The sequence below is a fragment of the Heterocephalus glaber genome, unplaced genomic scaffold, assembly GCF_053883595.1.
Source record: "Heterocephalus glaber isolate CG9 unplaced genomic scaffold, H.glaber_assembly_v1.0 deba00001733, whole genome shotgun sequence".
Classification (NCBI taxonomy): domain Eukaryota; kingdom Metazoa; phylum Chordata; class Mammalia; order Rodentia; family Bathyergidae; genus Heterocephalus; species Heterocephalus glaber.
This window is the reverse complement of record NW_028258444.1, coordinates 14,543,496-14,566,179: the sequence shown is the minus strand read 5'-3', so window position 1 is coordinate 14,566,179 and position 22,684 is coordinate 14,543,496. Positions and strand designations below refer to the sequence as shown.

The following is a 22,684-nucleotide window of genomic DNA, read 5'->3' as shown; positions in this document are numbered from 1 at the left end:
TGGATGGGTGGGGGTGGGAAGGGAAGGGAAGGAAAAAAGAAGAAAAAAGGAATGAAGATGTGCAATGTGTATGAACCAACTCCACACAACAAATGGAAACATGACGTGCTACACACATGTACTAATAAAAGAAAAATTTTTAAAAACCCTCTGTTAATTTTTTTGGATTATTCAAGAAAATGCTCTGAAGAAATGAGCTTTCAGATACATTTTATGCCAATTAAAAAATGGCTACTTTATCTTTTTTGTGATGGAAAATCCTTAAATATAGTATATGATATTTTTATACCTTAAAAGAAGACAATGAATGTAAACTAAGCTATTATTATCATTTAGGAGGTAAAAATGAAGGAAACCCAAATGAAGAATAAAGGACACCGATTTTGATATCTGGCATATTTGGGTTCAAAGCTCAACTTTATTACATACAAGTAGCCAAGTAGCATGTGATTTTGTTATATATTCCTTTTCTTTAAAACTAAATTTACTTGGGGCTGCCTGGCAAGTACAAGGTCCTGAGTTCAATCCCAGGTACCAAAAAACCCCTCAAAAACAAACAAACAAACTGAATTTACTCATTTATAAAAAGAAGGAAATCACAGAAAGAAAGGCATGGTTATTGTCAAGATTAAGCAAAATGATACACTCAAGGCAATAGCAGGAAGGCTCAATACACTGACAGTTTCTTATCGACTCCTAGCTGGGTTGGGCAGTCACACACCCTGTAATCATTAGGAACTTCCACCAGCATCTAGCTTTTTCCCCTGCCAGTGCTCAAGTTACCTAGGGTCACTTCCTTTAGCAATCAATTTACCTGTCTTTAGTAGGTATATATTGTACCACACTGGTATTTGCTGCTTCTAATCAACTTTGAATTGGAATCACAACTGACTTTTAAAAATTTCTTGGAATTTAGGCCATAGCACTTGGTTTTAGATGTCAGAAGCTTTTTAGCTCTCTTCAGGTTTGAGGAAAGTGTGGTTCAAGTGAAGGCACCACTCCACAAATGTATAGAGTGCATTAAGGGTTATTAATATTACCATTAAATTGGATTCTACCCCTCTCCCCTTTCAAAGGAAGACTTAGGATATTTGGCACCAAGGAGAAGGAATACAATAAGATTAATGAATTATAAACAGGGCAAGAGCAGGTAGGAAGGAGAAAATGTACTGATCACTGGAAAAATTCTAACTGCTCTGGATTTTAACACTAAAACTGGCACAAAGCTTCCTAACAGCAGGGCAAAAGGGAAATGTGTTCTGCAATACAGTCCTGTTACCAATAACAGGGAATCATTCTGATTCTTTTGGAAGAGCAAAGTCTTACGTGTGACCTTTCAGAGAACATGCAGTTTCTGTCAATTTCTCTAACAGCGTTCTTGGCAAAGAACAGGGCTCATAACATATAACACACAGGTAACCCTCGACTTTTTCAACTTGTACTGCGTCTACTCCTGAAGCAATCGGTCTACATTTCCATCTGCTCCATTTCATGCGATCACTCAGTCTGTGCCCAGACCCTTACTAACAAGATCACAATACCTCTGGTTTCAGCACGTCCAGCTTTCCGGTCCACCAACTCACCTTACACACTGCTGCCTTGTGGACATCCCTAAACCAACGTATGCAGCAAGTCACAGCAAGGCTCAAAGCCCTTCCATGACTCCTAGAGACCTCTGGAAAAGTACAAACGTTTCAACTGCGTAGGTAGCATACCCCATAATTTGACCACATCTGCATTTTATAAACAGTTATTCCCTGTTCTACCCCTCCAGCCCAGCCATCCATCTCACAGGGTTTGCACTACATCATGCTGTGTCCAGCCTCAATTCCTTTGCTTCTGTGGTTTCCCCTCCCCTCCCTTACCACCTTCCCAGATCATAGCTCTCCATCCCGGTCCAGCTCAGGCCTTCACTCCTGAAACCTCTTAACAGCTTGGTTTGGGGCTTCTTTACCCCACACCATGCTGCTGTCTATGCCAATGTGTATTCTACGCACCCTGGGGAATTTCTGAGCTTTCCAACACCACCCCTACCCTCCCACACCCACTACACGCATGCTCAAACTGTTTTTGTAACACCAGGATGTTACTTGCCTTTCTGGTTATGTTAATATTTGTGATAACAGTGCACAAGTTGCAAGGGGTGCAGCCACCAACTGTAGTAGCAGTCACTCTTTACCCCCCATCTCACAACAAAAACAAAACAGCACTTCATTCAAGAATGTTCTTGCCAGGCGTGGTGGTGCATGCCTGTAATCCCAGCCCTCAGGATGCTGAGGCGGGAGGACTGCTGAAAGTTCAAGGACAGCCTGCGCTACATAGTGAGACCCTGTCTCAAAAAACAAACAAACAATGCTCTTGGTGAAGCAGTAACAATTACTAACTTTATGAATCTTGAACCTTGGGTATATGATTATTTCATATTCTCTGTGAAGATTTGCAAGGACCCATGAGGCACTCGAGATGATGATTATTTTGAGGAAATGTGCTTGTATAGTTTTTGGGTTGTGTACTGAAATAGCTCCCCCTCCATGAAACATCCTTTCTATTGGACAAAACTAACATAAAAATGTGGGTAGGCAGACTTTAGGTGGCAGACCCTTTTTTGCAAATGAACAAAATGAACTGCCATTTCAAGAAAAATAACTGACAATATTTATTGCTAGATACAATTCTAAGTTTTCAGGCAAGTATTAAGACTCTTCAACTTTCCAATATTAATAGTTTGCCTGTGAAATGAGGTACTATTAACAGATGTGATTTTTTTTCCCCCACATGGTATAACAAAATGGGTAAACATTTGTAAGATCTACTTATTTTCAAGATCTGCAGTGAACTGGTGTTTTCCAACTGACTTATGTTTGTGTGGTGGTAAAACCACACTTGAGGAAAGAAAGCCATTCAAAATGCAAGATATCTTTACAATGCATGAAGAATTCATCAATATGATTTTACATCCTACACTGTAGCCAGCTTTCAAGAAACTACCACTTGTTGAATTTTAAGTGCTATCAAAGAATAAAATTATTCGAAAAAGGCTTTGAAATATTCTCTTTTCCAACTACCTATCTGTATTAGACTAGATCATCTTGGCATATTTCAACCCAAACAGATTGTAACTTTTAACTACTGAAGCAAAAATGGCAATCCAGTTTTTTGGAGGAATGGGGCAGTAATGAGAATTGAACTCAGGACCTTCTCACTGAGCTACACCCCCAGCCACCTTTACTTTAGGTTTTGAAACAAGCTCTCACTACACTGTCCATGCTGGGCTCCAAATTGCAATCCTCCTGCCTCAGCCTCCCAGAGTGTTGAGATTACAGGCATGTGTCACCATGCTTGGCTCAGCTGTCTTTTCTTACAGAGATTTATAAAATATATAAAATAATGCCACTCCTTCTTGCTAATTTTTATTTTAGAAAAATTATTTTACATAAAAGATGTTTGCTATTATGCATTACCATTAAATATTAATTTATTTGTTATTAGATTATCAGTTACATTAAAATAAACTAATATTTTTCAAATTTCTCTGTTTAAATTCTTATATAGTGAGTATCAATAGGTAAACCTACTGGGAAAAAAAGTTCTTTGGGGTCTTCTTTGGGTTAAGAGTAAGGATATAAAAAGTTTAGAACTGTGAATCTATACCATTCATTTTGGCTTTAAATTTGCATTATATAAATTACATTATGATACAATACATATGTAATATAATATAGTTCATGTATATATATTATCTCATTTGGTATACAATACTGAAGGGAGACACTTTTGTTTTTAACCTGTAATACTTAGAAAATACTAGAATTGACTTGAGGCAACATATTCAAGCCAAAGTATTTAATGTAACCATTTCATTCAAGTTTTATAATTAGGCTGCCAAAGACAATAATAAAGGCCCAATCCTGGTTTCAGAAGGCTGCTCCAGATGGCTTATAAAACTGGAGACTGCATTCCAAACCAATGCAATTGTCAGTTACTACATTCCATTAAGGTTTTCAATGGCTACATTGATTTCCATTTGAGAAAGGTATTTTCCCCTTGTTTTGCACATGTAATTCCCTTTCCTCCCTCTCCCAGGCTGGCTCTTTTTCCCAGAGCATCTGCCAGGTTTCCCCTTTCTGTATCCTCAGTATCCTTCCTTCATTGTTATTCTCACAACCTTAACTGTTGAGTTAGTTGTGTAATTATTTGATTCATGTCTGTCTCACTACAATGTATGTCCCAAGGGGACACAGACTGTGCCATCCTTTCATTGCTATTTTCCCACAGTTACACAGAAATATTAAAGACATTATTAGATAAATCAGCTGAACTTGATTAAATATTTATCCTGTGACACTGTGTAAGAAGGCAGATGAAGCAACAGGGGGAATTTTCCACTAAACATCACAGAAGGAATGGCAGGATCCGATTTTTGTTTTTAAAGGAAGTATTCTGAGAATAGTAGGTCTGTGGCTGATACAAGCAGGAAGAGGGAAACTGAGCTCAAGGAAGACAAGGAGCACCTGAGCTGCGGGGGAGCAAAGGGGAGGAGCACAGGTGGTACCCAGAATGGGCGGTCCCAGGGATCAATCAGATGGGCCCCGCAGAAAGAGGGTGTCAAGTCTCAGGTTTCCGGCTTTATAGCAGCTGAGAGCATGGTGATTACATTCATCAAAGTGCAGAGAACTGGAAAAGGAATAAGACTAGGAGGGAAAGATCTAAGATGACAGGTAGGTGTGATCTGGGAATTGTTAACATAGGGCTTGTAGCTGAAGCTAAAGAAGTGAGTGTGAGGAGGCTTGAGAAAAGGGCAGGATGAGCTCTGAGGAAAAACTTAATGGTAGGAGAGGCTTGGGTGAAAGAAGGGGGCAAGCAGAAAGGAGGAGAGTGGTCAGAGAAGCAGAAATGGCCAACTGTAGGATTATCTTGGGTTTACTTCTCCCTCCCGCTCGCTGACCCAACTGTTAACTTTTACTTCTCCTCCCAAATCATCCTGTGCACTCCCACTGCACTGATCTCTGTATAGCTGCACCGTCCAAAACAGCTGTGGCTGTTTAGTTTACATACATTAAAATTAAACAAAATTTAAACTTTGGTCCCTTGGTCTCGCTAGCCATATGTCAAGTGTTTCCACAGCCACTCCTATCATCAGAGAAAGTTCAGTGGGAAAGTGCTGCTACAGTGTGGCTTCGTCTTTTCAGCTCAGCAGTCCACACTCTTTAGTCCAGCATTCCTACCTTCAACCTTACCTTGCCGACTTCTCCCCCAACTCCTCTAGATGAGTGGCATGCTCAGTGCAAACTGGCCACACCTCAGTCGTTTCTATTTTCATTTCTTTGTTCATGAAATGCTATCTGGATACTCCTGTAACAGATCCACTGTGAAAGGATTATGTATGGGCTTGGCTAGGATGTATGTAGAACCCCTATGTGCAATCAAACACTGATTGAGTGTTTCTATAAAGGAATTCTGTAGATGGGCTTAACATCATGGGTCTCATCTAATCAGTCAAAGGGCACGATAAAGACCTGATGGATACAGATTTTGATACAGATTTGTATCAAAGACAGATTTGTACTAAAGACAGTACAGTAAATTTCATTATCTGTACTAGACCTACTAAAGTCTATCCTTCAAGGCTGAGCTATATACTGTACCACCTCCTATAAAAATACAGATCTTATTTTTCTAAGACAATGCTCTTAAACCAGGGGTCCATTATAGTCACCTTCATAAACTTTATATAAACATGCTTGAGTTCCCAACCAAGAACAAGAACAACATGAGTTGGAGCTTGGGCCTTCATATTTTAAAAACACTCAAGATAATTCTAATAGACAGTTAGGGTTGAAAATGACAGCCCTAACTGAACTCCTCCAGCTCTCTAAATGCCACTGGAAATTTTACTACAAGTTCAGTGAAGCTGATCGTGATTTATTCCAAATACTGCATAAATAGTGTTTACTTCCAATTCACTAAAAATTAGCAAGTGTTAGTTAAGTGCTCAACATACTTATTTACTGATAGTCTGTGCTGTTTGTATTTTATAATACGGCTAAGTATGACAAATTCTCAACCCACTATTGGTACCTCAGTGCCTGTAACTGTACTTTCTCAGGAGTACAGGGTTTCAGTGCTCTTGCCTGCTCTTCTAAGGACAAAAAGACCAACTTTCAGTGACACAGTCTGATTTCATTTGAAAGGAAATGAGAAGGCGCTGGTGTGCTGAGCAATGCAGAGCTGTGGACATTTCAGTGCTGGCCAGCCCTCTGCCTGCAAGATGTTTAGGCAACTGTAAGCATCCATAGATGCTGGATAAGATTCTCACTGTATTATTATTTTATGAATATGCTTTTTAGGATTGCTAAACTGTTTCTCAATCACTGTACAGTCACTAAACAACACCTCAGAGAGGAAATTTACTGCTGATTTTTCTGCTTTTTATACATGAAGAAACAGAGGCCCTAAAAGGAAAAGTGATTTGCCTGCGGGGGACTGAGAGCAGAGCCACAGAGGTACGTACAGAGGGCTTCTCCTTTCCAGGAGGTCCATCTTATGCTCAGCTGCCTAGGAGTACTTTAGAACAATTAGTACTTACAAAAAGGAAAACTTAAAAATAAGAAGTAAAAGTACTTTTAAAAGTCTCGGAAACCTCAGTTTTCACCTCTCTCCAACCTTCTTACGTCAAAGGACAGTGTATTTACATTAAAAATACACTTAAGGCTAATGAAAGAACATGAAGGTGGCGATACCATTGGCACTGCTGAATGATCTGTCAAAGTTTTCATTATCTGCTTTTATTTTAAGGGATTTGGACTTAGCAATCAAACTTTACTTCAGCAACAAGTATGATTTTGATGTGATATATTCTAATGCATGTTAACAGTATAAAGATCCATATTACTGGTTTGCACATTATAATTAATGAAGATGCTTTCTGGTAGTTATTACAATCTGTCAAGTCACATTAATCTACATTTCAAAAAGTGACTTAGGAGAAGGAGCTTTAATGCGTTTTCCTTTTGAAGGAGCCATTTGGGTTTCCTAAGTAAAAGCTTATTTATAGTTTCTTACCAGAGACAGACTTAGAAATGCATTGGAGATTTACAATAAAGATGTACTTTTTATTATTATTTGCTAAAATAAGGAAAACTATAGCTAACTAAGGGACTTCAGAAATTAAGATTACAGGTCATCTTTCCAAAGCACTTCAGCCTGGGCCGGGGATTTAGCTCAGTGGTTTTGCCACCTGCTGCGCAAGCTCAAGGACCCGAGTTTGATCCCTGGTACCAAAAACAAAAAAACAAAACAAAGCATTTCAGCCTTCCAAATTCATTAGAATTCAAAATAAGGGAGGGACAGCTGCAGTGGAAATCCCACTGGTCTCCTTTTTCAATTTTCCAGAATCCCTGTGAATTCATATTGTGTGTACAATTTCCACCAAGTTCTATACTTCTCTTTAAATTTTCATTACAACCTTTCACATTCATGCTGTTTTTTAGGTCATGGCATGGTCAGGTTATTTGCCAGCCGACTCTCAACTTTAACTTAATTCTTTCGCTCTTGTGAGTTTTCCCGGCCATTACTGTGATATGCTTCCAGATCACTTATAATCAGATGAGTTCTATGGTAAATACAGATATCAAATCTTTGTTCAGAATGCCCAGGGCTTCCTGCTTTCTTCACCCATGTTTTTGTCAAATTAATTTTGACATTCTCAGATAATAGCTCACTGAATTTCAAACGTGTTACTTTGTGGAGCAGGAATTCATAACACATTTTATAGTCAAGGATTTCTGAAAATAAATGAATAAATCCAAGGAGAATGAACACTGGTATACTGAGGAAAGGGTTTTAATAACTTAATTCAGTTGCTGCTGATAATAAGTTAAGTGAAGGAAAAATATAAAACAGAAGCAATTCAGATGCATTACTGAGTCACACATAACACTGGGGTAGGATATTCACAGAAACATTCTCCCTCTCTGTCATTCCCCACTTTCTGTCAATTAGCAAGTCCTGCTAACTTAATACCCTAAGACAAGTATGGTCTTTCCATCCCCACTTACATGTCCTGCTTCAAGAGTTCATTGTCTCCTGCTCAGACTGTACCTATTCAGCCTGGCAGTATTTGAACTCCTCCATGCTATTAGATATATTTTAATTTACAAGAATGTCTTTCTACTGAAATGAAATCTATCTGCTGTGTTTACTTTCTAGTCATGGACCTTAATACTATATTTTGCACCATGATCTACTAATGACTACTGTCTAATATTTAGATCTTGTGTTGTTCTCCCCTAGATAAGAGGATTCTCCACCATGCTATCTTTCCCCCTAAAAATGCCTGTTCCCCTTCAAAAGGGAGCACCCAGAATTCGAGGTGGCTTAACCAATACTGAGCAGGAGAAGCCTAAGATTTTCTTTGTCCTGGAAACAGTATAAATGCAACCTGGATATGCATTTTTTACATCACTATCACATGCTCAATTCATACTGCGCTTAATTAGCCATCATACCTAGCCATTTCACTTCCTCGGTCATTAGCCTCCACTCTACAGCTCTTTTCTTAAGCACCCAGTATCTATGAATTAGAGGAAGGAGTTTACTTTAATTCATATTGATTTTTGCCTCCTCTAGAAATTGATTTCCATCCATTATTTCAGTCTTCTTAAGATCAATTGCCCAGATAAGCCCATTTTCTAGGACCACATTTCTTAATTTTGTATTTAAAAGCAGTTTTTTTCTATACACCTTGCATATACATCAAAATACAAATGGCTGTGGCTTTCTCCTGTTCTATCTAATACCCCCCCCCCTTTTTTTTAAAGTAACGTGCTTAGCTTGGGATTACTTTTCATTGAGCTCATGTTGGTTCCTGGTGACTTATTTCTAACATTCACAAACCATTTGCTTAAAAATCTCACTCGACAACACTGCTGGAGATGAAAACACTCCAGCTTTGATGCCTCCATTTGTCAGAATTTAGACTGTGTCCAACTCCTACCTTAATCCCACCCTGTTTTGGAAAATTGTCCTACTTATCACCCTGGTGTTCCGGCATCGGTGCCAGTCTCCCTGTCAGCTCGAGATCATTAACCACAGCCAGACACGGTGGCACACACCTGTTATCCCACTACTGGGGTGGCTGAGGCAGGAGGGTCACTGCGAGTTCCAGGCTACTGTGGGCTACACAGTGAGTTCAGGGCCAGCCTAAACTACATAATAAGACCCTGTCTCAAAAACCCCCAAATAAATAAATAAATATCATTAACTGCGGCTCCACAAATAACTCTACACTCTTTTTAAATACCCTGGTTGATATATAATTTTCCCACCCAGGAAATTCAAACCCATTTAAAACAACCATATTCCCCTCCAAAATATTCCTGACCAGCATGGACTTCTACGGTTCTTCACCAGGGCTTGGACTATTTCAATAAAATTTACCTTCACTGACAGAAAAAACAAAAGTAATACACAAGCTGGCTGGTATAATTAAACTGTCTTCCTTAAATTTTGGACCTATTACTGCTTCTTCATCTAACAACTCAAAATCAATCCATCATTCAATTAATCAATCTCATCATGTTAAGCATTTTTCATATGCCTCAACTCATTCTGTACTCTGAACAGTTTACTGTAGCATTTTACAATTAATGGTGGAAAAAGAAAAGATTGGTAAATTCCAGAGGATTATCAGAATACAGTAAAATTTTGTTAGCACTTTGATTTAAATTGGCTGCCGTGGGTCGACTTTGGCTGAGCCAGGCAACCTAATCACCATTTATGACTGTTTCTCTTAGGAAAAGACATTTCTTCATTCCAAAGAAGAAATTTCTGAATGACATCTTTATATGTGGGTTTGCCTACTTTTGCTCATTCTCCCCAAATTCTAAAGAATCCACAAATTGTGCTTCTGAAATCAGCCACACAGAGCAAATAAGTATTTCTACATATTCAGACAAAATACACATTCTATCACCTTCTGCTCTTAAAAGCAAGTAAGCAAGCAAACAAACAAGAAAACAGCTTTCAACACTGAAATGCGATGTGAACTCCTACCACAGCAAATGGGCCAATTGAACAATTCTTGCCAGTTTATCTTTGATCTCATATTCCCTTCTGAGACTCCTTTTGCCAAATTAAGATTCTTTTGTCTGGTTTTCCTTGGATGTTGAGTTTTTTTTCTTTTAGTCTGACAAATTCAGCACAAAAGACAAAAGGCCCAAAAAGCTGTCATCTTGCTGTATTACAGAAAGCAAAAGTCTGAGTGGAGAAGTATGAGCGGAAGGTTCCTTCCTTGTCCCTCACATCCTGACTCTGCAGATCCTGGGAATATGAGAAAGACCTTGAACTGACCATAAAATAAACTGATATTTTTCAATAGCCCCAGTGCCAATTCAGTTGCCTCAGAAATAACCAAACAAAGAATTTTGGATTTCTCAGGGGAAAAATAAAAGATTAAAATAGATCCTTGATCCCACTTTGAAACAAAACCTGACCAACCACTTTGAAACATGCAAACAAAAATCTTTAGACCTGTGGGCAGCTGGTGGGTTATGCTTTCATACCTTGCATGCCACAGGTGAAGGAAATAAGATAAATGTTCTCCTTTCTTCACATGTCACTCCCAGACCACTACTTCCCAATGTTCTTGGGAGATTTATTTCTAACATTATTTTCTTTTAGATCTATGGAGGCACACCTATTATTTCCCTACCCTCCATTCTGGTCCAGCCACACTGGCCTCCTGTGACTTCCTCATTATTTCTTATATCCAGGTCTCTATGTGCAGTTTCCTGGTGTCTCATCTCCCACTTCCCAGAAACTGCTCCTGGCCCCCAAAACTGCAGCCCCTGGCTCACATGCCCCTCTCCATCCTGTGAACCCCAGAATCCCAGGAGGAGCCACAGCACACACCCAAAGGCACAACATGACCAGTGTACTCTGGCTCCTCAGTAGCACAGCTTCTACCACAATGCTCTCCTCCTTTTCGTGCACTGAACCACCACCATCGTCCCTGAGACTGCCATTCCTCGCAAAGTTCCCTTTCCAGAATCCCTCTTTCTCACAACTGTGTTTTCTTCTGATGTCACAGACCTTGGAGCCCCTTCTCCCTTCCTAATCACTCTCCTGATCTTCTTCCTTCCCTTCACTCCTTTTATAAGGTCACATTCCACACCTCACCTTTCTGGGGACACTCTTGCCAATGCTCCACTCTTTCTTTCGTGCCCATAGAGTCACACCCCAACATTGGCAGAAGCCTGCTCTCTCCTTTTTCCGGATCTGAGTGGTGCCAGAGAAAGCTGCATCACCGTTTGAGATTGTCAGCCCTATATAAGCCCTCACTACTGCCCAGGGATCCCAGAACTTCTTCCAGTCAGCCTGCTTCCCCACTCTGCACAACTGCTTCCCATTCTTGCCTGCCTGTGTTATTTTTACTCTTAGCAGCTGAAAACAATGTCATAGGTAAATCCCTCAACTTCCCTCCATGACACTCATAACCCACTGGCATGGGATATGTTTGCTGACTCCTCCACACGTGCCATGCAAACTTGCCTTGGTCTTGTTCAAAGCAACTCTCTTCTCTAGATTCAACTGCTTCTATTACATGGGTCCTTCTTCATTTCTATCTGATAAAAAGCAAATCATCTCTGGCTGTTATGCTTTCCTCCTGTTATGTCTTTCTCATTCTCCAACCCTTCATCATCGAGCTCTGTGAAAGAGTTTTCTATTTTCTTTCCTCTTCACATTCCATACTCCATTCTCACCCAGGTTAGAGTGGCATTGCCAGCTCTCCTCAGAAACAGTTCTACTTAAGGACACCAATGATCTCGATGTCTTTTCTACATTCATCTAACTCAGGTGGGGCAACTTTCGCTGCTAGGGATATGTGCAATATCTGGAGATACGTGGTTGCCATCCCTTCCCCAAGGGAGGGGCCTTTGACAGCTAGAGGGCAGAAACCAGGGATGCTGATCAATAGCCTTCAATGCAAAGGACAGCTCACCCTGTAACACACTGTAATCGGGCCCAGGTCAGGAGTGCTGACTGTGAGAGAGAGGGATCTAACTGGATCCCTGTGCAACACTTGAAATTGTGCATCACTGCCTCTGCTTCTACACTTCTGCCCTGCCCCTCTCCAGATTTTCAGTCATCTACTGATTCTGAGTCAGGGACCTTCATTCCATAGCGCTTCAATTCTTGGCTCACAGTTACTTCTCTAATATATTACTCCTGACATAACTCTTGGGGATTTCCACATTCACTTATGTGATTCTTCTAACGCCCCATGCCTTGGCCCCTCATTCCAATGTTTACAGCCCAAACCCTGGCTTTCTAGTTAGTTATTCCTCTGCTCAAGTTTAGATCTTGCCTGTTTCCCAAAAATCTAGTATTAAAAGCTTGTCCCCATCATGACATTATTGGCAAGTGGGGGAGCCTTTAGGAGGTAGGGCTTAGTGGGAGGTCTTTGGGTCACTGGGAACATGCCCTTGAAGGCCACTATGGGATCTCCCCAGGTCCCTCTTCATTTTTTTGTTTGTTTCCTGGCTTTGAGATGAATAGTTCTGTTGCACCAGCACCATGTACTCCTGTTGCCTTGCCACAGGCCCAAAGCAATGGGCCAACCAATCATGGACTGGAATCTCCAAAAGTATGAGCTAAAATCTTTTCTCTTTAGAGCTAATTATCTCAGATATTTGTGACAGAAAGCTAACATAGTCTTCGTCAATTATCCAACACTTTGACTATCACCTCCTATTTTTTCCACTTCACTGTCTCCAATGTACCAACTTCAAAAGTGTCAAACTCCACTAGGATCTATATCCACTGATCCCATGGCCTCCCCCTCATGTCTATGATTCTCTACTTTCTTGCAAATACCCCATAACTCTCTTACCTTTGTCTTGCTTTACTTAAGTGACCTGGAGAAAACTCAAATTGGTTAAATCACATTCTTTGCCTACTCCACACTTGCTCCTCAAGCTGACAGTAGATGGGACAACCACACAACCATCATGACCACTGGCCCCAAGCAGGCTCTTGTTGCTTCCAGGCAATCATAATGCATTTCCCCAATGCATTATGCTCCCACTCTTCCAAAGGATTGTCTCATCTCTTTTTTCTTTAGATTTCTCTGTCTCTTCTCCTTCCTCAATCTTAGCTAATGCTTTGCTTCCCATTTCACTGGGAAATGGGAAGCAATTAAAAAATATTTCAACAAGCTTCTACTGTCAAATCTACTGAGCTAATTCCACCTATGCCTCAACATTCACTCTGGCTTCCCTCCTGCTTCTAAGTATGAAGGTCCCTACAGCAATGGCCAATCCCTCTGGCCAAAGTCCATCCCCTTCTTGCCTTTTGAAGGACATTATCCCAAAATTCTTCTACCTCACACCTGCATCATCAAAATGTTCTATCCCTATTAGACTGTGCCCCCACCTTAAAAATATGAATTCATGCCATCTTAAAACTAAATAAACTTTCTTTACCCTAATCTTCCTTTTGTCTGCATTCTTATTCAGAAAGAAAAAAAAAGAATTACCTAAATTACATGTAGCCAATTCTTCTTTGCCCATTCTGTTTTGAATCCTTCCTAATGAGGTTTTGGATCCCACCATTCAACAGATGTTTATTTCTCTTGTCAAGGTCTTTTTCCTGTTGCCAAATCCAATGGTCCAGTCTCCATCCTCATCAGCAGCATTTGGCTATTCCCTCCTATTTTACACTTTTTCATTTGGCACGCAAGACCCTCTTCGTTTTCCTCTTCTTATTCAGCCTCCTCTACTGATTCTTTCTCATCTTCCTGATCTCCTCCCAGGGCTCAGTTCAAATCTCCATCTCATTGATTCTCTAGCTGCTTTTATGGAGTCTCATGGCTTTAACACGTTTATGCTGGCTTACACCACCAGTGGTACATGCAAGACTGTTCCTTAGATGGCTTGTCCCACTGGATAGGACTATGCCATGCTGCCAATGGGATAGTTATGCATGTAGCACTGGTGGTTCAGAGCCACCCAGCAGCAAGATATACAAATTATGGCCTGTGTGAACATGTTAAACCCTATCTGTGTGCTGGCAACTCCCAGGTCTCTGACTGAACCTTTCTTTAACTTCACACACACCTATCTAATGCATATTGACATCTCCACTTGGGTGTCTCAAACCCTGCATATCCAAAAGAGAAGTTTTATTTTCTTCTGTGTATTACTGTTCAAATTGCTCCTGTCACAACCTTTCATACAAAAAATCTTGCAGTCATCCTTGACTGCTCTTTCTCACATCTGATCTGTCAACAAATCTACCTTCAAAATATATCCAGAATTTGAGTGTATCCCACTACAACCATAACCAATGGTCAGCATCAACATGCCACTATCCCTTCTTTGGATTCTTAAAAAGGTCCAATGGGGACCAGGGATTTAGCTCAGTGGTTTTGCCACCTGCTGTGCAGGCGCAAGGACCTGAGTTCAATCCCCGGTACCCAAAAAAAAAAAAAAAAAAAAAATGTCCAATGGGTTTCCCTGCTTTTGCTCTGCCACTCCACCATTAATTCTCAGTACAGCTAAAGTGATCCTATTAAACATAAACGTGAGGTCACCCCTCTGCTCAGATCTCCTGGATTTATCCTCCAAAGACTTACCCGGAAATGACTTCCCAACTCAGAGTAAAACCGCCAAATCTATTATTCCCCCACCTTCCATATTCTGGTCCAGCCACATTGGCCTCCTGTCATTTCTTCTTTCACATTACAAATCTCCAAACCCAAGATCTTTATTTATGCCATTCCTCTCTGGAATGTTCTTTCTCTGCATTTCTAGGCTCTCTTTTTTTTTTTACTGGGGATCAAACTTGGGACCTTGCACTTGGGAGGCACGCGGTGGAACCATTTCTCTGCATTTCTAAACAGTTTGTTCCAGGCACTACTTTCAAGTCTTCTCACTTGGCACCCTCTAAATGAGATGCTATGCCCTAAACACCCTATTTAATTAAAATTGTCACCATTCTCACACAATCGTATTTTTTTCCTCTAAAGGATTTATCATTTGACATGTATTTTATTGACTTTGTTTTACTGTCTTCCCCACCAAAATATATCAGAAATACCAGTATTTTTTCTGTATGCTAAAGCCTAAAATAGTAGATATCAAATAAACATCAGCTGAGCGAATTAATACTTTTCCTTGAGATCTTCCTTAGGATCAGATGTATTTTCACCTGGCTGAAGATAGTTAAATTTGAAATTCAGGGAATAATATTCTCCATGAAGTAGTATCTTCCCTCAAAAAAGCAGCCAGTTCTCTAAAATCCCAAATAGGGATAATTACTCTTCAGTTTTGCCTCTCTCTATGAGTAAACATGATGCTTAATTAAGGGTATATATATTTGTTACACTTTAAGACTCCCGTTTCTGGGTCTCTCTCTCTATTCTTTCTAAATCCTTTGGCTTCTCTTTATCTTCCTCAGTTTATCCTAATTTTCTTTTGTCATCCCAAACTCTATTATTTCCTTCAAATTTGATAGAAGCTAAATCATTTTTTTTAAATCAACTGGCATGAGATCAGAGGTAATAAGAATATTCTTGCTTCTAAAAAGTCAAGAGAGTCATATGTAAACTTCAAGCTCTGCAAAGGCTGGGAAAGTAAGGTATTAATAGTGAGATTCAGATCATAAAACAATTCCTTAGCCTCTCCTGCCTTCCATGTTGACCACAGCCTGGTTTCTACCCACAGCAGTATCTCCCTGCTTGCTGCAAGCAGATCCAATGCTGCTAGGTCATAATCCTCTTGAACACCGCCCTTACCCCATGTGTGCTCAAACTCTCATTCCCTTCTGAGTGCTTGGTCAGTGCCAACAAAGTCAGGGTCCCTCTAGTTTTTCAACCCATTGAGACCTGAAGTGAACCTAGTCTTTGGGGCCAGTGTTGACTACCTAACTCTTAACTGATGTCTTACATCTCCTTTGCTCTTCACCTCAGACCAAAGATAGGGAGCCCTGAGGAGCTGAGGGTTGGGGCTGATATCCTACATCTGCAAACAACAATGCTGCAGAACATTCCTCTGCTCCATCACCACATGGATGATTCCCTATCAAAAGTCCCAACCACACAGCCTGTTTCTGCAGTGTATCTAAGACTCAGTTCCTGAATCACCATGTACAAAGTCTACTTTCATGCATGCCCCCAAATGATAGCCATTACCCACATGCTCCCAGAGGGTCTGTCCATGCTGCCATTTCCCTGACCAGGTCTCCCTTGACTGGTTTCAAAAATTATGTGACAAATTATAGTTCATTAATAGTGAGAAGCAAATAATAGTGAAGCTAATACCAAAAGAAAATTAAGATACCATGTTATTATAAAATATTAATAAAACACGTTATAAAACATTTTCATTGTGCTTATATTAAAAAAAAACTGAACAATGATTGAGATGGTTTTCATCATAACAAGATCACCAAGTTACTCTCTGTGATCCCAGCATTTTGCCAGATTCCTTGTACTCTGACTCCCTCCTACACATTCACCTGACCTCAGAGCAGGTCTAAGACATAGTTTCTAGTTCTGACATGTTTCCAGCTCCTCACAAGCTATGGAGAATCAAAAACAACCACAACTCTGTTTACACCTTAACATTCACTTGGACTGCAAAAGAGGGTGGGAGGTGGAGCAAAGTGATGCAGCTGGGCCGCCAGCAGATAATCAAGAAACTCTGCAGCAAACAAGAGAAAAGTTGAGTGCGGATGCTGCCCAACACCAAGAGGCAGATGCTACACCAGTACTGGCTTTAAAACTTTAGTTTGTTTGTGAACTCAATGACCAAAGCTATTCAAATGGTACTACTTCCCCAGGTCTTTTTTCAAGAGAAAGAAAAACAAATTCTTAAGGAAACAAACTAACAATGATAAGCATTTTATTCTCCCTGTTGGCCAAACTATGTAAATACACTGTTACATAAAAACACTAGGCTCTGGATCCTTCTAAAACCTGAACTACTTGAGGACAAGGCCTGAGTAAAAACACAGTCTTGGCCTTGTTTTATTTCAGTTCAACTTAGTAAACTACAGTTGGACTTTCCAAAATCCCAGACAGAGAAAAACAGAACACTGATTTTTCAGTTCCTTTTATTCTTCCCAGTCTTTTGTTTATAAGTTTGCTTTGCCTTTGGGATCTCTTGGCTCCTGGGTTCATACTGTCACTTGCATTTCTGATTTCAAAATCTGGTCTGGATCAACTCACCTGACTTTGTCCTGGCATCGCCCCGCCAGCCGCCTGCATGAGTGGTGCCATCATTTGCACTGAAGCTGTAATCTTCTGCCCACAAAAAGGATTAGTCTTAAATATAAGACTTGATCCCCTGGAGCACCCTGTTCTCTAGGGACCACCTCTACACCTTCTGTTTGTTTGCTATAGAGACAGTGATGGGTAATGTGTGTTTACTGTAAGATCGGAGTACTCTGCCATGGTGATGCGGCTATTTAAGTGCTACACAAAGAAGTGGTGTGTAATAAGCAACAGAGGTGTGAAAATCTATAAGGCACAAGGCAAATCACAGATTCCTCCCTGAACATGGTATGAACATACAATTAGACAAAGATAACAGCCAGAATATAGAAATATATTATCAACTACACATGCAGAGTAATTGTGATCAAAGGCTTTCAATTCCACTGGTGTAGCTAAGCAAATGATTTTTCAATAATTCTTGCAGCACGACAGTGAAAAATTAAAAAGTGAGAATTGAGCCTAAGAATCTCCTAACTTGGGCATCTTCAAAGTCATTGTTAAAATAAGTTGCACAAAGGGTAAATGTATTCTGTGATCCTGAGTTCTACTACTGCCCGTTCTACCTTGGATTAGGCGGACTTCAAACTTTCAAAATAAAAATCTGGTAATCAAGAAATCAATGCTAAAGGTAGAAGTAATCAAAATTTAAAAGTGGAAGATTATCAGTATATCTCCACTTCACTGTTTGTGGAGAAGACATTGCTGAGGCATGCTATCTCCAACACCACAATACGCTAGAATCTGTTCCTTTTATTTTCATATAAGGAATCAGTATGAACTGCATATATGTTTACCATGCACACCAACACCTTGCTGAACACAGCTCTTTTTTAGGTTATGTAGCCCAAAGAGAATCAATAAAAAGCAGTTACAATTACATTCTTAATTTTCCTTCACTGAAAATCTCACTGAATATAATAAGGAAGTCACTGAATACTATGTCTATTACATCTAAGTGATTTTCACAGTAGGCAATCTGTGAGCATGCCATAGGAGCCCCACACTGTGAAATAAAAGAGTATTATGGATACAGCCTTATATGTGAGCCTTTTCAGTCCTGAGCACTGTCTGCTTTCCTGACTATTTGCTGAACTGAGTGGGCACTAAGAAGAAAACCACAGAATGAGATCAGTCTTCATCAGTTATTATACAAATCATGCTCTGCCAATTATTGGAGTGGCAATTATATATTTGACTTTGAAAATAACCCCCCCAAATTTTTTTCATTGCTAACATAATTGGTAAATAAGCCCTTTGTAGCAAGGACAAAAATCGGTCAATCCAGATGGATCCTGGCACGCTTTTCCTACATATCTGGTGCAATACTATGGCACAGCCTCTCTCTCCATATGAGCCTAATATAAAATCTACTTACTAAAGATATTTTGCAAGGCATCCTACGCACTTAATTTTCTTTAAACAAGGCATTAATAAAAATCACAGTAGCATCTAATAAGATTTTTAATTCCTGAAGGGTAGGAACCATGGCTAATTTTTAATGAGTCTAATTGAGTGGAAGCATTAGTTCCCCTTCTTGGTAGGAATAACTAATAGAATATTCCTAGTCCTACAAGGTTGTATGATTTCCAAAAGGAAATCAGAGTTAGCCTGTGTCCATTATAGATTCTGACTAACAATAGTCAATGTGTATGTGCTCAGTAAAGACAATGAGTTTCCAGAGTTACTAACAGCAGAAATAGCAACAGTATGAGTGAATCAAGTATCAGTCGTAGTATCAGTGAATGAAGTGGGAGTTTTGAAAAGATGATGCTGTTTTACTGCACAGTAAGTTCCCATTTGCATTTACAGGAGGAGTGTATAGATCAAGCCTAGAGTGCGTGATGCTGAGATGCTGCAGTTCGGAACCTAATTCTCTAGAGACACCACAGCTTTGAAGATAATCAATGTCACCAGATCTTATACCAGACCTGGAACCACTGCAGAACAGTTCTCTAAATAAAACTTTTCCCCTATTTTGTGAAAAATCTCTGCCTAACCAATATAAATTTAAGATAAAGTAGTTGTACTCACAAACTCTGGGGCTCGGAAATCCTGTTGATTTTCCAGTGATCCGCAATTAGAGACAATTGTCTGCTCCAAGTTTTCCAACACTAAAAATAAATAGACAAATAAATAAAGCAGACAAGTAAGCACAAGCTTTCACTGGCTATACACGACACTGAGAGCAACTATATTTAGAATGTGTGGCCCACCTACAGCTTTACATTTTTTAACACTTGAGCTGTGAGAGACAATCTTCAGCAGCTATGTGAACCACTGGGCAATGCTGGCAGGACATCGGGTTTAAAATTTCCTAGCCCAGGTCTCGCATGGAAAATCACTTAGCTTCCACAGAGTAACTAAATAAAAGTCTCGCTAAGGAACATGTTAGCCCACTGATGTTCTTCCTGTTACAACTCAAGGAACTGATGTGGAGTCATTTTGGGGTAACAATTTTCTTTTTTGGTATGTTAGAAAAGCAGCATTTGACAGAAGTATAATGGGAGCCAAACAAAATTTGCTAGTATGCTTTAAAAACCTAAAAGGAAATGGATGAAATTCATTTTAATAGTAAAATTTATTTAATCCATGATTCCAATTATCATCTGAATATTATAATCAATATTTTAAAAATGATTAGTGAACTGTTTTACATTTTCATCTTGGAATGAGTCTTAGAAATCCAGTATGTATTTTATACTCACAGCACATCTCAATGCAGACTAGTCACATTTCAAAGGTCCAGAGCCACATGTGACTAGTAGCTACTACACTGGACAAATAGTGTTAATAGGGAGAACGGAAACAAATCCAGAGGTAGGTCATTCTGCAAGACACTAGTCTTGTCAACAAGACACTGACGTGAATAAAAGGGACTGTTCCAGATTAAAAAGCCACTAAGAAAACAAAATACACAATCATATACAGTGTGCAGTTCTGGTTTGGATACACAGATGTAAAGACTCCTTCAAAAATTTCAGGTTGGGGAATAGCTCAGCAGTAGAGCACTTGCCTAGTATGTGGAAGGCCCCGGGCACTATCTAGAGCAAAGCACATAAGAGGGGGAAGGGGACTATGGAATTATTGTTGACATTGGGATAATATAATTTTGGCTATCTAGGAAAATACTCTTAAATATTAAATACTTAAGTTTAAATATCATTTAATGTTTAAACAAATTTAGATGTTCTCATTCATCAACAGATCTAAGCCTCAAGTCAATGCCAAGGAAAAACAACAAGGTTAAAGGGGTAAAGAGTCTAAGGGACACAGGACTCATTAAAAAAACCATGGTCTTCATCTGGGCCTAATTTGGACAACGCAGCTGTAAAGGAATTATTTTTTTAAAACAAGGTAGTTTGAATATGAAGTATTAAATGAAACTGCTTATAATTTTTTTAAGTGTGCTGTTGTCTTAGCTTTCTAGTGACATTTTTCCCATACACATTATTTTTTTTTAAATCCATTAAAGGCTATTGTGAAAGAGAAGGCTGGGTTCCTACCGATCCAGAAAAATTCTTCCTTTCAGCAGCCCAAAAGAAGAAAGCTCAGCATGTACAGAAGAGATAAGAGATCTCTAAGTGATTGTGTACAAATCAACCAACAATTGAGGCAATTCAATTACCAAATAATTGGAAATCTCACTAAGATTTAATAATAATAATAATGGGCATCTCACTAAAAAATCTTCCAGAATCTCCATTAGCTTTTAGGTTCACACTGAATTGGAGTGGAGGGGGCTTTATCTGTCCACTTAACTTACATCTTTGTGCTTCCTATGACCTGGAAAAAAAACCTGGTAGAAATGACAGTACAAACAAGGGACTAAATTTTCTGAAAAATTCAATTCAGCAGAGAGCTGTACATGGAATCCAGCGCAGAAGTGGAACAAATTAGATGAACCAAGGCTTGAAGAGTGAAAACGAAGGACAAAATTCAGGTGCATGCCTCTGAAAACTCCAGGAGGCCAATGGCAATTTCAACATAGTCTGTTAAACTTAACAGACTTTTAACATAATAAGCTTACTCCAACAGCAGAACAACAGTTGTCCAAGACAATTATATTCCTGCAGACCACCCTTAAAACTTGGTCAAACGTACCAGTATATACACTTGGCTAAGAGAAGAAATGTTCTAAGCTGGTGCTGTGCAGGTCTGCTTACATCTGGAAGAGTAGAGTTAACCTTTTTATAGCACTGAGAGATACTGAAGAAATTACATCAGTGGTATTTATGATGCTTTATGGCAGAACCAGCAAGTCAATAAAACATAATATTGCATTTATTTTTTACATGATTATAAATCTGATGAAGTGACTTCATTTTGACATCTAATCTGGATTCCTATATGATGAGCTATTCTGTTTATAATGTACTGTATCTGAGGTCAAAAGATAGGAAAGAATTGCAATAGTTGACTGAGAGGAAGAGGCTTTAAAAAGCATGCATTTTGCCTAAAGACAGAAGAGAAACAAGATGTGTTACACAGATGTCCTATCGAATTAAAGGTTATCTATGCAGCTTGAAAGGATTTGTGAGAAAAAATAATTATTTGTAATTTTAGTTATTCTTTTGGTAATGGAAAATAATACATTCAGTGGTTAATGTTAACACAAAGAAGAAACTGTAAATTTGAGTGAATAGAAACAGAAATGGTTTTACTGAAACATCATCTAGGTAGAACAAAGCCACAGCTGTTACTCTCATGACCTAATATAGTACTGAGAAGCAAATGATTTATGATGCTAATATGATAATTACATTTCACTACCAAGGGGCTCCAGCAAATGTTTGACATTCTCATTTCTGGTAATCTAACACAGCTGAAAAAATTCATTTCTTAACAAAAATAAAATAGTCAAAATTGCAGTGACACTTTGAGACTTTTCTATCAAAACAGAATTAGGGGGAAATGCTAAAAAGGCAGAAATGTTTATTTTATTTTTACATAATTTTTCCCTAATATAATACTTTGAAATGTATTTTAACACTGTCACTCTGCCTTATATTATACAGCAGATGTACTACTTTGATTTTTTTTGTTTTTGGTACCGGGGATCGAACTCTGGACGTTGCACTTGCGAACCAGCCGCCAGAGCCACTGAGCTAAATCCCCGGCCCAGATGTACTACTTTGAACAGTATCAGCATTAATGAATTTAATTTCAGGACTTGGAACATAAAAAGGTATTTGGGACCTCTATGTTGTCTGTTCACCAAAAGGCTGACTAGAGAAATGAAAACTATCTATTCTAATATGATGAAAAACATTTTGGTCAATGGCATTTTGTATGAAGGACAATGAAAGGGTTACTCAAGGTCAGGGTCAACAAATATTCATTAACTACTTTATATTTTGCACTGACTTTGTGTTTTAAGGCCATAGGGATACCAAAAAGAACCAGACA

At 39.2% G+C, this 22,684-nt stretch overlaps 1 protein-coding gene across 2 annotated transcripts in view; it reads right to left on the bottom strand.

Annotated features, from left to right (window-relative positions):
- Positions 1-22,684, bottom strand: part of Ano6 (anoctamin 6) — a 181,697-nt gene that overhangs the window by 90,369 nt on the left and 68,644 nt on the right. For both annotated transcript variants that reach the window (XM_004863154.4, XM_087199956.1), the window contains exon 2: positions 19,310-19,389. In XM_004863154.4, the coding sequence (XP_004863211.1) occupies positions 19,310-19,389 (80 nt within the window). The remainder of the gene's footprint in view (positions 1-19,309; positions 19,390-22,684) is intronic.